This window comes from Enhydra lutris, unplaced genomic scaffold (assembly GCF_002288905.1).
Source record: "Enhydra lutris kenyoni isolate GAN:26980312 unplaced genomic scaffold, ASM228890v2 scaffoldscaffold57, whole genome shotgun sequence".
NCBI lineage: Eukaryota > Metazoa > Chordata > Mammalia > Carnivora > Mustelidae > Enhydra > Enhydra lutris.
In genome coordinates, this window is record NW_019154141.1 from 10477438 (window position 1) to 10493214 (window position 15777).

General features: G+C 54.3%; 1 protein-coding gene across 1 annotated transcript in view; it reads right to left on the reverse strand.

Moving 5' to 3' along the window:
• Positions 1-15777, reverse strand: part of LOC111158157 (microtubule associated protein tau) — a 98100-nt gene that overhangs the window by 26631 nt on the left and 55692 nt on the right. The window contains exons 3-8 of the mRNA XM_022520045.1: positions 14160-14246; positions 11590-11676; positions 7756-7821; positions 6743-6744; positions 3113-3920; positions 402-457 (exon numbers count right to left, since the gene is read on the reverse strand). Coding sequence (XP_022375753.1) covers positions 402-457; positions 3113-3920; positions 6743-6744; positions 7756-7821; positions 11590-11676; positions 14160-14246 — 1106 coding nt within the window. The remainder of the gene's footprint in view (positions 1-401; positions 458-3112; positions 3921-6742; positions 6745-7755; positions 7822-11589; positions 11677-14159; positions 14247-15777) is intronic.

Here is a 15777-nt window from a genome sequence, read left to right on the forward strand (position 1 = left end):
TAAATGGTATTTTCTCTACACCTTAAGTATGTATGTGTGCATACATGCTCACTGAGCCTGGATCTGCAGTGGCAAGTTTAAGAAGTGCAAAATTCAAACTTTATTGCAGAAAATTCAAGTGTATCTTTGTTTACGATGAACGTCTTGTTTCAACTACGCTAACAGAATTGCAATTAGGAGCATGAATTCATTCACCTGCTGACCGCCCTTCCCTGGCATAAGCATCAAAGTTGATAAATGCTGGAATTTTAACAGTTTGCATGAAAACACAAAGCATTTTCTAAATGACAGTCATCCTTCGGTGACAGAAGCTCCCCACGTGTTACATATAAAAATTCAGATAAGCACGACTTCTTAATAAATTTGACGCTGGCGGAGGTTTGTGGTTTTTGTCAGCTTACCTTGGCTTTTTTGTCCTCGGGTCCAGTCCCATCTTTGCCTTTACTGACCATGCGAGCTGATAAGACATAAAATGAGATTGTATGTTACACCTGTTTGCAGAGCTCCTGGAAAGAGCTGGATGCGGTTGCGCTGATTTCCCGGGATAAGTACAGTGTGTTCTGCTCGGCTGGGCTGGGTGGAAACCCAGCGGATATTTTTCCCCCTTGCTGTCTCTCCTTGTTAGTATCCACACAGCACACTGGGGTCATTGCTTGGCGCACCCTGACAAGAGGGGGCAGCAGGTTGGCCAAGGGTGGGGACATGCAGCAGGGACGCAGTGAAAACTCTTCCAGGCACACGCGGGTGACGGGGTGATCAGGGAAGGCAGACAGTGCAGACCTCATCTCTCATAGGCTCCTTCCTTGTCTCTTCCAGGGTCTGCCTCTCCCAGGGGGCACCAACCCCACTCCAAGGAGGGGCATTTGGAGAACCTTGGGCACACCCAGGGCAGCTCAGCTATGCTCCAACCCCCTGCAGGATCCCTTACTCGTGCTGTCCCCCAAGGGTCAGGGTGAGTGAAGTGTCTTCCTGGATCTTGTCCCTCTCTAATGGCTGGGGGGAGGGCGGCTATGGTCTCCAGCCCCAGCAGCCCTGCCCTCGACAAGCCTGGTCCACCCATGACCAGCCGGGAAGGGTCTTCTTGCCATCTACGGGCCCTCCCACGGGGACTAATCCTTGTCGATTCCCCAAATTAGCTAAAGACTAGTTATCGTCAAACATTCTACAGGTTATCTCTGGAATTTAGGATCAAACAGCTGGCGACTTTCATGTCTAGAAAGGCACTCATCCTTCCCTTCTGGTGACATTCTTTGCTGATTATAGACTGATTATAGACTTTCGTCCTTGGTCTCAGTACCATACTCCCCCTGCTGAAAGGTCAATGGGGTCTCCTGGAGCTTCCTGCTGGCTGCGGGAGACTGGATTTCTGGAGTGACCTGGATTGATGGTCTAGCCCAGACACTGTCACACAGTCCCACACAGCAGAACCACTAGGACGAGTTGAGAAAACACAGATCCCTGGGTCCACCTGAGACTCTGTAAGCTCAAGGTGGGGCCTCCGAATATGCATTTTAATAAGAGCCCCAGGTGGACCCGATTCACGTCTTTTGCTCAAATCAACCATCACCCTCCGTGTCACAACAGAAGCATCTGCTAGATACGCATTTCCCAGATTGGGTACTCCTGAACAAGTCCTCTTCCGGGAGATGTTAGCAGGTCAGGTCAAGTAAATTTGGGAAATCTGTACTCTGTGTCTTTCTCAGAGGGTCATAATGTGCATTAATGTGCATTAGAATATTAAAGGCTCTGACAAGTCCTGCTGCAGCAAACCTTGCGTAACTTCGCTTTGCCTGTTTTTTTCCAAACTTATTGGACCACAGAACTCCTTTTCCCCTGGACACATCTATCAATAGCCAGTATTCAATAAAACACCACTTCAGGAAACACTATTATAATTTGCCAAGTCACAGTTATTTGTCTCCTACTATTTTGGAATTTAGGATATTTTAAAACAGGAGAGTACAGGAATTTTTCAGGGCCTTAATTTTATACATAAAGTTCCTTTACCTACATTTCAAAGTTCTCTTGAAAGTAAAATCTCAAAACACTGTAACAGATGTTTGCAATTGGCCACTCAAGTGAGGGATTTCTGAGCCCTGCGAATAATTCCAACACACTGGATGTCCTAAATGTATGAATGCACCTGAGGCCTCCGCTGGCCTCCTTGTCTTCCTGCCAGAGATGCCAACACGGGGGAACCTCCCCTACCACCTCCCCAGCTCCTGAAGGGCTGCTGTGCTCCTGAGGCCCCTGCCATCCCAGCACAGGGGTTCCCAGGCTCCCCCAAGGGAGGAAGAGAAGATTCAGACAGGAACGTTCTGTTTTTGCTCGTCGTCTCCCCTGCTGCAAGACAGGGCAGACGGGGTGGGGGGCTGTTGGGCCGAAGGCTCAGCTTGGGCTCTGGGCTATCCCCAAATACTCGTGTCTGTGTCATCTGCCGCATGTGATGTGTTGTCCACGGACAAGAGCAGCAGAAGGCAGGCTCATGCCCTTTGTGTCTCTGGGCGTGGAGGGCACCCTTCAGAACCTTCTGGAAGGCACTGTGCTGAACAGGGAAGAGTGTGACTTTCAGAGCAGACCCACCCGGATTCTGAATAGGGCTCTGTCACTTACTACCTGGTGACCTTCAGCCAGTGACTTTATCTCTCTGAGCCCGCATCCTCGTGTGCAAAGTGGGGCTAATTATGCCCTCTTGGAAGGGTCGGGAGGGTTCTGGACAATGACTGTAGGGCCCATAATCAGCCCTCAAAAGCAGACCAGCTGTTATCCACTCTGCGGAGGGCAGCACACCAGCCACCTGTGGGCTGATGGACCATCGTGGGTCCTTCGGGGGGCCAGAGAAATGGACAAGGTGGACAGCGCTGGGTGGGGTGTTGGTGACATGCAGCATGGCGGGCAAGCATGAAAGGAGCACGTGCTACCGGAGCCTGAGAGCAGGAGGCGGCTGCGGGAGGGTGAGCGGCAGTGTCCGGAGGGGCGGCTTCAGTGACTCTCCCGAGGAACCTCAGAAGCAGCGGGAGTCAAGGAGGGGCCGGAAGCTCAGTGGCAGTGCCCGCAGCCCAGGTGCCACACGAGGTCGCCAGGGAGGAGCGAAGGAGCTCAAGACACAGACCTTTGAGTTGAGGGACCCGGCTGACAGGCTTCCCTGGCAGAACAGTGGCAGGCTGCTTTCCAGAGGGTTCTGGAAGGTCAGTCTTTTTTGTGTCCTCTCCCCCAGAAGGGCCCTGGGGTTCTTGCTCCTCTCCGGGGGGCCCTGGGAGGGCAGTCCCTTCCAAATCCAGCTCTGACTGTCCCTGTTCCTTCTGCACGTTGGCTTTGATTTCCACGTGGAAGGTGAACTCGGGGGGCGTGTCCTGACGTTCCACCGTGGGCCCTGCACTGGGCCCGTGGGGCTCTGAGGCCTTGATCTCTGTGGAGACGTCGGAGAGGAAATCGACAGGGAGGTGGATGGCACCCTCGCCTGGGAAACTGGGGAAGCCAGTGGCTCCTCTGGAAACTGCGGGGTGGGGGGGTGGCCCACCTCGGGTGGGGGAGCTCTGAAGACCTGGGGAGACCTGGGAGGGAGGGGAGTCCTGGGGCGAGGACTCGTCCACATCGCGGTCTTCGTCGACATCCTTGCCCCTCTGCCTCTCTTTGCCATGGTCCCCCTTCAGAGGGGGCGCCTCCTTGTGCAGGTCTCCCACAAGCTGGTGCTCCAGCGGCCCCAAGCCATGGCGACTTGCCTCTGCGTCCTCAGGTTCTGTCTCCGAAGGCTGGCATGTGATCTTCCTGAGGCCGTCAGGCTCGATGGCAGCCTCAGGTGTGTAGGACACACGTTGGCCTGTCAGACCCAGGGTGCCTGGGTCGGCGGCCTCACCTCCACGGTGCCCTGGCTCCCCGGGGCAGCTCTCCTGGACAACCTTGACAACCCCAGACTCCATCTGGAGACATCCGGGGGAGGTGGGCTTTGGAAAGGCCAGACCCCCCTTGACCCCAGCCCCTGGTTTGGGTCCCCACTCCTGGTGGGGCTCCTGAGGGCCTCCTGTTGGAGAAGATGGTTCGCAGATGGGGCGATGCTGGGAATGGCAGGGGACCACCAGGGCGGGGGCCTCTGGCCATTTCTCCCCCAGAGGCAGCACAGAGACCCCAGAAGCTTCTCTGCCGTGTTCAGGCTGATCCTGAGAGCTAAGCCCGTTGGCTGGGGGCCTCTCAGGTACCTCTCTTGGCTGGCCTGGAACTCTCAGCTCCTCTGGGTTTGAAGAGGCGGCGGTGGCAAAAGGTTGGCAAGGATGCATTAATTGTTTAAGAGAGAGAACGCATTCTTGAAATAAGAAAAGGACATTTAAACAGCATCACAAGCCCAGCCAGAAAAGAAAGAGGAACGCGCACCCTGGGCTCATCCTTGTTGCTTTCCATTGCTCAGAATGAGAGCTCTGTTGGTCTACCTAACATGGACTCCCCGGGCGACACTGGGTGGGCAGGCATCTCCCCTCTCTGGGCCCCCATTTCATCTGTAAAACAGGTGCTCAGACTTGGGTGACCTCCAAGGCCCCATCTAGCACCAGCATCAGTCCTCTGCCTCTCGCAGGCTCTGGGTGGGCTCAGAGCATGTCAGCACCTCCAGGCTGCCAGCCCCGCTGTAGGGCTGCCTCGTGCTGAAACTCCTCAGCTACGGAAGCGTCTCCCTCTCTCTAGGGACCCTGCGCTTCCTGAAGATTCTGGCCTCTAGCTAGGCCCTGGCTTGGGGGCAGTGAGGATACCCTTTTCTCTCCCTCTCTCTGCTTCCCCTTTCTGCCAAATGAAACTAGCAGTTGCCCATACACCAAGTCTGCCTTACGATTTGGAAAATGCCCAAATTCATCACCACCAGGGCTCGAGTCTTTGCTAACAGACCGGCCACAAGGTTCCTATAAATAGATTATCCAGGTTGTGGATCACGGAGGGGACTTTTGCATCTATAAGGCGAGGCTGGCCGCTGTGGTGGGAAAGGGTTCTGCGTGGCAAAGCTGCTGCTGTTGTTACTGTTGTCAATGAGACCAGTTTTCAGCCCGTCCCACGACTAGCGCTTGGCGAAGGGCACACTTCACTCTTTCGCCCGTGCAGGCGGCATTCCCGTGAGCCCTGAGCATATTAAGGACGGGAGTCACACTCTCTGGTACTCCTAACCCACATCCTCTGTTGTTTTTTGTTTGTTTGTTTGTTTGAATTCCCAACCTCTGCACCTTGCATCTAATCTCCACAGAAGAACCCATGCAACTCCAGCGCAGGACCCCAAAGATTCAGGGTACTGGAGGAGCTCAGGGGAGGGAGGCAAGGGAATGCCCATGACACGAGCAAACTGGTGTCAGGAAGACAGGCTCATTTCTGCTTTCCACGGGGTCTACGGGCACCTTACTGGGGCCGTCCGTCGGTCCCCGGGAAAAAAAACAGTGGGAAGGACAGATAATCGGAGCATGTGTCTCAAGGCCACGACGCCTCGTCAACCAACCAGCTCGACAGGCCGGAGGCTGCGCGCACAGTAGGTGCTTGTCTACACCTCCATGGTGGGCCAGGTCTCCCTGCCTTCTGGAAAGAGCTTTCCTCCCAGAGCTTTCTAGAAATTGCTCGTGGTCAGGATGTGACTGTACTGATATACCAGAAGACTGTGAACGACTCTCATGACAAAAGAGACAAAGGCCCCAAACGTAAACAGTAAACACACCTTGAAAAGTCATCAGTATTTGATGGTACAGTGTGTGTGTGTGAGTTTGACTGAACCTAACTTCATGTATAGACTTCCGGAGGCCGGAGCCAGCCTAGGAGAACAGTCCGTGCGGCTCCTAGGTGCTATGAGGTGCTCCTAAGTAGTAAACACCACAGTCATCTGGGGGTGGGGGGTGGGGGAGCGCAGTCCAAGGTAAACAGTATCTGGCCTACCAAGGGGAAGGCCTCCGGACTCCGGATAAATAGTCCCCTCACCTCGCCCTCAGGAGGCCCCGGTCCTCGTGACACAGACAAAAGGTGTACCCCGCTGTGAGCAGCACACGGGTAAGGCCTTCCTACACCTGACACTCAGCTCCCTGGGTGCCATCCTGAAGCAGCCTCGTCTATCTTAGGTTCTTCAAGAACACGGGCTGCCTTCCGCCGCAGAAACTTCAAGATCGAGTAACAGGGCTATTGTTATGTGGCTCTTCCTAAATCTGAAAACAGATGACAGGTCTTTGGGAAATAAGATGTGTTTGTGGATCATGTGTCCAAGCTTCACACGGGTTCACCAGAGGGCAGAGGCCTTGTCAGTATGGACCAGCAGTTTGCATCAAGGCAAGAGGTGCTGGTCTTGGGAGCAGAGGTAGAAACCTCCATGTTTCACGGATTTGGTGCCCACTTCCCACAGCCAGTGTCTATCTGGTGCTCATCTTTGTATCTATGCGATTTTAGGACACTGATGGAAAAATGGAAGAAGTCAGTGAGCACAAAAATAAAGACATTGGCCTGATCTTTTCATTGCATGGAACATGTCATAGGGGCAGAAACACATAGCCTGTAGTAAAAATGTGTAGGAAGGGGCGCCTGGGTGGCTCAGTTGTTAAGCATCTGCCTTTGGCTCAGGTCATGAGCCTGGGGTCCTGGGATCAAGTCCCGCATCAGGTTCCCTGCTTGGCAGGAAGCCTGCTTCTCCCTCTCCCTCTGCCTGCTACTCCCCCTGCTTATGCTCTCTCTCCCTCTGTCAAATAAATAAATAAAATCTTTTAAAAAAATTCATAGGGTAAAAACTCAAATCCACTTCTTTCTATGGAAATAAATGATCATCTCCAGAGGTTAGAAAAGCCTTTCATTTTACCGAAGTTGAGAACCATGACCTAAAAGAAAGAGGAGGCAGGGTCTGTTTGTAACGTACAGGCTAGGGTTCCCCCTTACATTCATTATCCCTTCTAATATTTTTTGAAGCTCTTTGTAAGCCTAAAAATGAAAACACGCCTCTCTGTGCCACGTGAGTTGAGCACGTCAGCCCGCTCTGGGGCACAGACCCCTCTCATGTGGAGTTAAGCTTCAAAACACCTGCAGCGAGACCCTTCTTTGGGACCAGGGTCCTCTTAACGCCAGCGGGTCCCAGCAGCGGCACCAAATGTTGGACAAATCCCACATCACTTTCTGGAGAGAAGAACAGGGTCATCCTAGCTCTTTGGCAATCTAGAAACTTCCCCATGATACAGTACACTGTCGAGTTCATTGACGCGGCGAATGATAGAAAACAAACCTAAAGGTCTCCCTTTCTATCAGAGGTCTCCATTTCCTGAGATTAAGGAATCTTTAGGATTTATAAGATTAAGTTCTTAACACATGTGTGCTAAATGCTCACAGAAAGTTGGCTTCCTTGAACACAGTAGTTTGGTTCTCTGAGAAGAGAGCATCACAATAAGGTCTGAAGGTTGCCCAGGAGAAAGTTGAAAAGAATTTGCTGGGTGGGGATACGGCTGAGGCCCTGCTCCCGGGACAGGCCAGAGGGCAGCCTGCAGAGGAAATCACCCGTCCTGCATCTCTGGGTTTCTGTTGGGACATTATTGACTTCCCACTAAACAGCTTAGGAATCAGAAATTATGTTAAGGGGGTAAAAAAGGGACTAGAGCTCTTTCTTTATCTAATTAGCCCAACCTCGATGAGCGCCTACTCCTAGAAGTCTGGCCTCGTGAAATCGGGCCCGGGGCCAGACTGTCTTTACAGGGTGGAGCCCCTCAGAGTGCTTCTGTCTCCCCCCTCCCAACCCCCATGCCTGGTCGGCGATTCTAGCCCACTGACCTTGAGTCACGTGTCCAGCAGCTTGGTCCTCCAGGTTGGGCATGTCTCCGATGCCTGCTTCCTCAGCTGTTTTATGGTCAGCAAATGAAGAAGATAGAAGCAAAGATAGTTACTGTTTGCTGGAAACAAAGCTCTTTGCATTTTCCGGGATTTTTCCAAGAACATTCAGGAAAGGCACATCTTATGAGGTACCAAGGGGTGGCCCCTCCGGCTCTTCACAAACATTATTGCTGGGGATGTGGATGTGGCTGAAAGCACTTAGTGAACCCCACCGCACCCACACCCCTTCCACATGACCATGATCCTGCAGGAAAGACCTTCTCCACAGGGCGCAGGGGCCCGAGTGCCCCACTCACACAGGAGGGGTGAGGTCAGAGAGCCAGTTTGCGCTCAGCCTTTGACCGGAACCAGGTCTGAGCGGCAGGTGCGCTCCCAGCCCCAGCCAGGGCTCCAGAGGCGCTGAGGGTACAAGGAAGCACTAATTATCTAGGGCCGTGGAGTCAGGCTGGGGTTCACAACCAGGCACCACCATTTACTTAACCTCTCTGAGCCCATGTGCTCATCTAGACCCCCAGGTGATGACACCGGCTTGTCTCGTACGATGGGAATGATGGTTAATACGAGAATTTGAGTGAATGTGTTTGGCTGAGTGCCGGGCATATGGGAGGCGCCCCAGAGCTGTTTGGTTTCTTGTCTCCAAATGACGGGGCAAACACCTCTAACCACATGCTAGGAGTAGGGGCCCCTGCTTAGAAGGGGGTCAGTGGTGCCAGAGAGCAGCTTTGAGGATGTCCTGGGCTCCTGCTCAGGGAGACAACATCTCCGACAGCCCCAAAATCAGTACGCTTTACAGCAATGCCAATTTCTGTACCATGAAGAACCAGGACTTTGCTCTGGACAACGGATACCAGTGTCCGGAAGAAAGGGTCTATAAAGCAACTTTGCTACACATTGACGCACGCTTGCCTCATGGCCCCAGAAGAACGCCCGTGCCCCGACGGACATGGACAGAGAAGCCACCACCTCGAAGAGATGTCTACGAGTGGCCGGCTGGGCGGCGACCAGTCTTTTCTCCCAGCCCTGCGATGTTTAAGATTTTACACCTATGACAGAAATGCCAAGTGACCAGCCTGGGCCCACCCTAGAAAGCATGGATGAGGGAAAAGGATGATTCTCAGGGTTACTGGACAGCTGCACAGTGACCTTACAAATACCTAGCCCACAGGCCGTCCCAGAACAGCTGCAGGGAGGATAGAAGGGGGCTGGCAGTGGGCTCCCCATCTGCCAGGCCATGAACGTGACCACCCTCTGGGCCCTCGCCAGCCGACACTGTGCCACCCACAATGTCAAATGGTGACACCTCCATGTCATTCAACAACAGCCAACCGTCCAGGAGAGGCAGCTCCAAGCACAGATGTGGTCTGAGTTTCTGACAAGGCCATGATAGAAAGCCTTGGACTGACAGCAAGTCCAGCTGAGTGGCATGGAGTCCTGGAGACTAAGAATATGAGGGGACACGTGGGCATGGACTGCTGGGGCGCTGGGAAGTCGCTGCACTCACAGGCCAGTGCAGGGTTGACTATCTTGGCCTGAGCGCATGTCAGAAATTAAAAGCTGCTGGTAACTCTGATGTTCCCCCCTCCCAGTTCCCAGCAAGGGAGTCCCCAGAGAAACCAAAGGGGGCAGGTCGGATGCATGATGGTGGCTGGGCAGTCACTCTCTCTCTGAAGCCCCCAGAGGCAGGGGCTCCCACCCCAACAAGGCAGGGGTTCCTGCAGTGGGGTGGCCACACCACACCCCCAAAAGGACCTCCAAGGAGAAGTTTCATCGGCGTGCCAAGATACAGCAACTGTGACACGCCCAAACAAGGACTAAACTAGGGTACAGGGCATCCAACACGATAGCTGGAAACAAGTGCCCCAACTCTGAAATCTCTCTACCTCATTGAGGATGCAGAAGGTGGAAAGCGGGGCTTGGGAGTGTGCAGGACAGCTACGGGGCCACCTCCTATCACAGTCCCATTGAAACAGTTTCAAGGCATCACTCAGATACTTGGTGTGTATCCCCTGGGGTTAGAGACATGGCGGACTGCTGTCAGAATCCCACCTGGGAAAACCAGGAGAGATGGGCTGGCCCTGATTTGGGGGTAGAGTGAAGGGGCGTGGTGGCTTCAGCCCATGAGGTTAGTCAACACACCCCAGGTTTGCTTGGGCAAAGAATGTGTGTCTCCCACAGACCTGATACAGGCCAGGGCAGCAGTTGCTGGAGGTGCCTTGGACCGTGGCCGGTAGGCCACCAATGGAAGTCAGCCTTGGCACAGTAAGGCTGGGTGGATCTTCAGATTCCAAGGGGCTGAGGAGAGAGAAGTATCTGTTGGAAGCCAGTGCAGGGGGAGGGACCTGCGGGGGGATAACAGGGATGCAGGGGCTGGAAGTGCTCCAGACAGGTGCCCACGAGAGAGATCAACTTTAAACACAGCAGAGCCTGTGAAGTTGACTCCCAGTAGTGCCAATCCGGGACGAATTTTCCTGCCTCCCGCCTCCCCCGCTTCCCCAGGCCCAGAAGGGAGGGCTGCAACCCCGAATCAGCTTGGGCTACTGCATTGGACTGGACATGCTGCGCAGCACTCGCAGACTGCATTTTGCCACGGAGGAGACGAGAGTACTTTCGGTTACCGAGGAGAGATGACAAAGTCAAGAGCAGGCTACAGTTTTCACACTGGGAGGAGAAGGGCTCCCCCACTGAGTCAGCTGCATTGGGACGGGGAAGACAAAAATCGGGTTATCCAACATCTCAGTCCATGAGTCATTCCACGGCCTTCAAGCCACCTTCACCGCTGGGATGAGGCCCCGCCTCTCTCCATTTCAAAAGACCAACTCACAAAGCAGAAACTACTTTAATGAGCTGGGGTGGTGGGTGCTGCTGGACCTCTGCATGGTGGGGGGTGGTGCTCTCCACAAATGGAGCCCCAAGAAAAGGCTGCAGTTTCCCAAGTGGCTGCCATGAGCACTGTCTTCAGGAAGGAAAGGAGACTCCCATCTGGGGACGTTTCCCCCACTCTCCACCGCTGGTGAAATCCCATCCAGCACTCTCCTGCCTGTCCTGTTGAGCAACCCCCAAATCGCCACGCCAACCGCTGAGTCTTTACGGAAACCCAAAGAGGAGGGTGAGAAGGGGATGACAGCAAGCACTCTGGGCCGAGCGCGCCACTTCCTAAGAGCACGGGCAGCTCTGAGGGCCCCTGGCGGCCCTGGGGTCATCTCACTAGCTCTGGTCGGCGCCGTGACTGAGCTACTCCCATCATCTGCGTAGACAGGACAGTCCAGCCACGCCTGTTCTGTGCAAACACGTTTGAAGCAACAGTCCTAGAAATGGGTGCTAGATCCCATTGCTGAACTCCTTAGGGTCTGTCCCATTAAGACCCTGCCACGCGCTAGGGGGGGGAGCCCTGGGTGGTAAACTGCCCACTAGGAGAGGACTCTGTCACTGGGCAGAGTCCCAGCAGGAGGCGGGGCTGAGCTTGGGGATTGAAGAAGGCAGAATCTGCCCCCCCGCCTGCCTCAGAGGACCTGGCTGAGAGCTCTGAGCTGATGTGTGGGCTGAGACGGGAGAAGAGAAGCTGGAAGGACTCCAGAAGGGCCTCGGTCTGTTGAGAGGCTGGCAGGCAGCCATGGAAGCAACAGGGCATCAGGGCACCAAACTCGGAACGACCCAAGAACCCCAGACCCTGGCATCCACCCACATGGCTGCCTCACTCGGGGAGAGCATCACCGCTGTTCGCACCCCTCCTCCATGCAGGGCAGCCGGGTGCCCGGCCATGGGAGTCACCCTCACCTGTGGCTCCTTCTGGGATCTCCGTGTGGGGCTGAGCGGCCGCCTGCTCGCTGGGGGCTCCCTCATCCACTAAGGGTGCTGTCACGTCTGCAAACCGAGAGTCTCCTTAAGGGGGGCTGGGAGGAGCCAGGCCCACCCCTCACCTTACTTCTAGTGTGGGAGTGGGCAGGGACGGGGAGGCAGAAGGGGACTCAGCGGCATGCAAAACAGCAACACCACAAAGCAGGGCCCAGAGCCTGACGTCTTCGAAGGAAGCACATTCGTACCCTGCTTGGTGGCCCCAGCTTGTGAGATACCCAGGCCGTCTGCTGGGGACAGCCCCCATGTCAACACTGCAGTGAGAGAGACTGCTGGGGGTGGGCCCAGGAGATTTGAAAGAAGGCATGTTGAAGAGTAGATGATCGCTGTGAGGCTTGGAGCAAGACCTTTGCCCTCTGGGTCTCAGTTTCCTCATCTGTGAAATAGGAGTGCCATTGCCAGGTGACCAGCAAGTTGGCTCCCAGCTCCAAGCCCCCTGTCCCCTGAGCCCATGACTGATGGTTGGAAACACAAACTCCCTTGGGCAGGTGGGGGCAATGGACAGGCTGGTCCTGTCCAGAGTTGGGTGCTTGACAACAGTCCTTGACAACAAATGGTCCACCTTCAGAGCAGAGGCCAGAGGTAAAAACCCACCACCAGGAATGCTGTCAGCCTCTCGTCAGGGTGAACACTACCAAATCCGCAGTCCTCCCTGAGCACCGCCCTAGCACACCCAAAGGCTGTTCCAGGCAGACAGAAGGAGTTGTCAGTTTTGAAAGCTTTCCAAGAGTCTGAGTCAGTTAGTCAAATGGAACCCATTTTAATTATGGTCGTCTCGGGAGAAGACAGAGCAGCCTGGCAAAACCCACCGCCCGCAGGGTCCCCTTCCCCGTGGGGTGGGAACGGAAGCTCTTGGGGCCCACACATGTACAGCATCCAGAGTGCAGCGAGACTTGGCTGGAAGATTCTTCCAGAATAATGTTGACAGGAGCACTGAAAACCATGATTTGGGAGGCTGCCATAAGTCTGGCGTTAAGCTTTGAGGGCCTTCACAGGGTGGTAGCAACTTGCAAAACTGTCCTAACAAGATCAGCGGGAAATGTCTTGCATCACTGGCCCTAAGAAGAAGAGCAACGAGCACTAGGCATGGGTATTTTCCTCACTAGGCTGAACACCACGGGGGAAGGGCCTCGCCCACTTTCTCCCCCACAGAAGCACCCTTATGCCAAGCGGTCTGTAGGCACTTGGCAGTCGCTTTCTGAATTCATTCAAAAGTGGACATTTGGACACTTGGGAGATGCTGGGCCAGGCTTTCATCCTGTGACAGCCTCTAAAGCCATGGGCAGGGCCAGGAGAAGTGCTGAGAGGCCTCCTGGGGGATGTATGGAGAGATGCAAGAGCAGATGCCATCGACTGGTTACTCAAAAGCCATCCTCAATGCCCCTCTCCCTTGATTTCTGCAACTAGTGAGTCAGAAAACAAAATGCTCCGTGTTCCAGCCTCCTGCGTATAGCCAGGGGCATCCATGAGACTCATCTCTGGCCAATGAGACATAAGTGGGGGTCAGCCAGCTGGGACTTGTCACAGAACTCTTGCTTTCCTAATAAAAAGGAAAAACATTTGGTTTCAGGGCCCTTTTGGCCACTTTGCTTGGCTACTTTCTTCTTGCTGTGAAAGCAGATGTGATGCTTGGAGGTGCAGCAGCCATCTTGTCACCATGAAGCAACAATCCAACTGTTCAGGATGGCAGCAGATAAAGACAGAAGAGCACTGATGACCCAGGGGACCTGCTGCCCTCCAGACATCTTATTACATGAGACACAGAAGACTCTTCAGATCCGTGCTGCAGCTAGTTGGGTTTTCCATGATCTGAAATCAAATGCAGTCTTGATGGACATAGATGGGAAGCAAGAGCAGGTGGTCAAAATCAGGACCAAGGAGCTCTTCAGGAAATACATGAGGAGCTTTATAATAACCAAAGGTCTAGAGAGGATAAGGTAGGAGATGTGCTGGAACGAACACCCTGGCCAAGGTCTAGAGGCCCGGACCAAGCCCAGAGCCGACGAAATGAAGGAAACTAAACCATACCAGGCCCAACGTGTGAGCTTGGAGATGTGCACTGAGCCGGCCCCTTCTTTAGCCCAATGGCTGCTCTGGGACCTGGTGGCTCCTGAAAGAAGATAAAGTAGGTGGGGGCTTCTGAAGGAGTACAGGAGGATATCCACATGGAACAGGGGCTTTGTGAAGCCGTGCTCAGGCCCCGCTTTGCTGCAGATCCTAGCCTCTGCTAATGCGGCCACCTCAAAGTGCACACACGACGAAGGTGCCCAAACCTCGCCCTGGCCAGCAAGACATCAAAGCAGGGCTTGGCTCCTGTCACATTCCGGGGCCCGAGCCCATCCTGCAAAGCACGGAACAAGCATGACTCAGCCAGAGGGACAGGCGGCAGAAGACGCAGCCGGGAAGGGCAGCACGCGGGGCTGAAAGCATGGCTAAGCGCAGGCTGGAGGCAGGGGCGGCTGACTGAATGCAGCAGGGAGAGGAGGGCCCACCTTCGGCCGTCGGCGTGCTCTTAGCATCCGAGGTTTCAGAGCCCGGTTCCTCAGATCCATCATCAGCAGGGGTCTGCAGGGGAGACTCTGGAACATACACAAGGAGCCGCTCAGGACGGCGGCCTCTCCCCACCCCTCCTTTCGGCTTTAGGAGGAAATGGGGAACGGGGTCTTTCAGACCTGAAAATCCCCTAGCGTGGAACCCAGATGGATGGGAGGTGGCCACATGATAAAGTCACCGATCCCACCCCAGCCCCAACACAACTGTGTCCCCATACCAGGGTTATCAGGCAAAGATGCTCGTTCCTGGGCGAGAAGAGAAACTGCCTTTTAATCAGCTGGTAGTTTCAAAGGAGGTAAGGGCTCTTCTATTAACAACAGGGCGGCCGATACTACCAAGCCAAGCCGCAAATAAACCACTGCTGTGTCTTTCCTGACAGAGAGGTGTCTGGGAGATCACTACCACTCGTCAATGACAAGTAGATGCCTGGAAAAACATTCAGATCAAACTCCTTCCTCTGAAAAGGAATGAGCTCAGGGCAGACACTGCGCCTTCTAACTGGACTTCTGGCCGTGTGTCTGGACTTGACTCAGCTCCTTCCATAGAAAGATCTCCAAGGACAAACCGACAGGACCGGAGTCACACCTGAAATGTCAGCCATGGTTACCTATGAGACAACTGTCCTTGCAGAATCCGGAGCCAAGGAGGCTCTGGTGGGCTCCAGGAAAGCCACTCCACCTGTGGTGGGGGCAGCCTTGGAAACAGTTTCAGGCCAGGGTCTGGGGACATTGGTTTGGGCACGAAGAAGTAACCCCAAATGAGAAAAGGCAAGTCATGTTCAACCCCAGTGTGAGATCAGACGCCCTTTGCTAAAATGCGGACACTGGGTACCCAGCCCTGGGGGCGACCATCCGGCCAAAAGAAGGGCTCATCCTAAACAAATTTCCAGCACAAACTGAGCAGCCTGACCCCAGGGCTGGCAAAAACCCACCAACTACCTTAAGAAGGTTCTGGACAAATGGTGAGGGAGCATCTGCAGACTGCCTGCTGGGTCTGGTCATTACTAACCGGCCTTGATTGTGCGAGCTCAGGAGCATAAGGCGCGAGAGCGCCCCAAGCATGCTGTTCCCGGAACAGCCCCTCCCCTGCTGGGTCCCGAGCCTGCCAGCCTCACCATTTGCCTGAGTCTTGTTAAATTTCTTGGAGGGAGGGAAAAAAGGAGGAAGAAGCCTCCTTCGAATGTCTTATCTGGAAGGTCTAACAAGTTAACCCATGAACACCTTTTAATTCCTTAGAGTGCCTGATTCTATCAGTTAAACCCCGTCCCCTCCCCCGCCCAGCAGCTCTTGGCCTTATGGAGTCCTTGTCCAACTGGGAGCCTCCACGTAAATACTCTTGGTTCTAGTATTTTAGACGTGGTTTCTTGTCATTATTCAAAATAGTTTGTCACTTAATCTAAGACGTTGCTAGTCAAGTGACATCTTCTGCCAAGTTATGCCGCTCACTCCCCGTATAAAAATAACTCATTCTAGGGGCGCCTGGGTGGCTCAGTGGGTTAAGCCACTGCCTTCGGCTCAGGTCATGATCTCAGGGTCCTGGGATCGAGTCCCACATCGG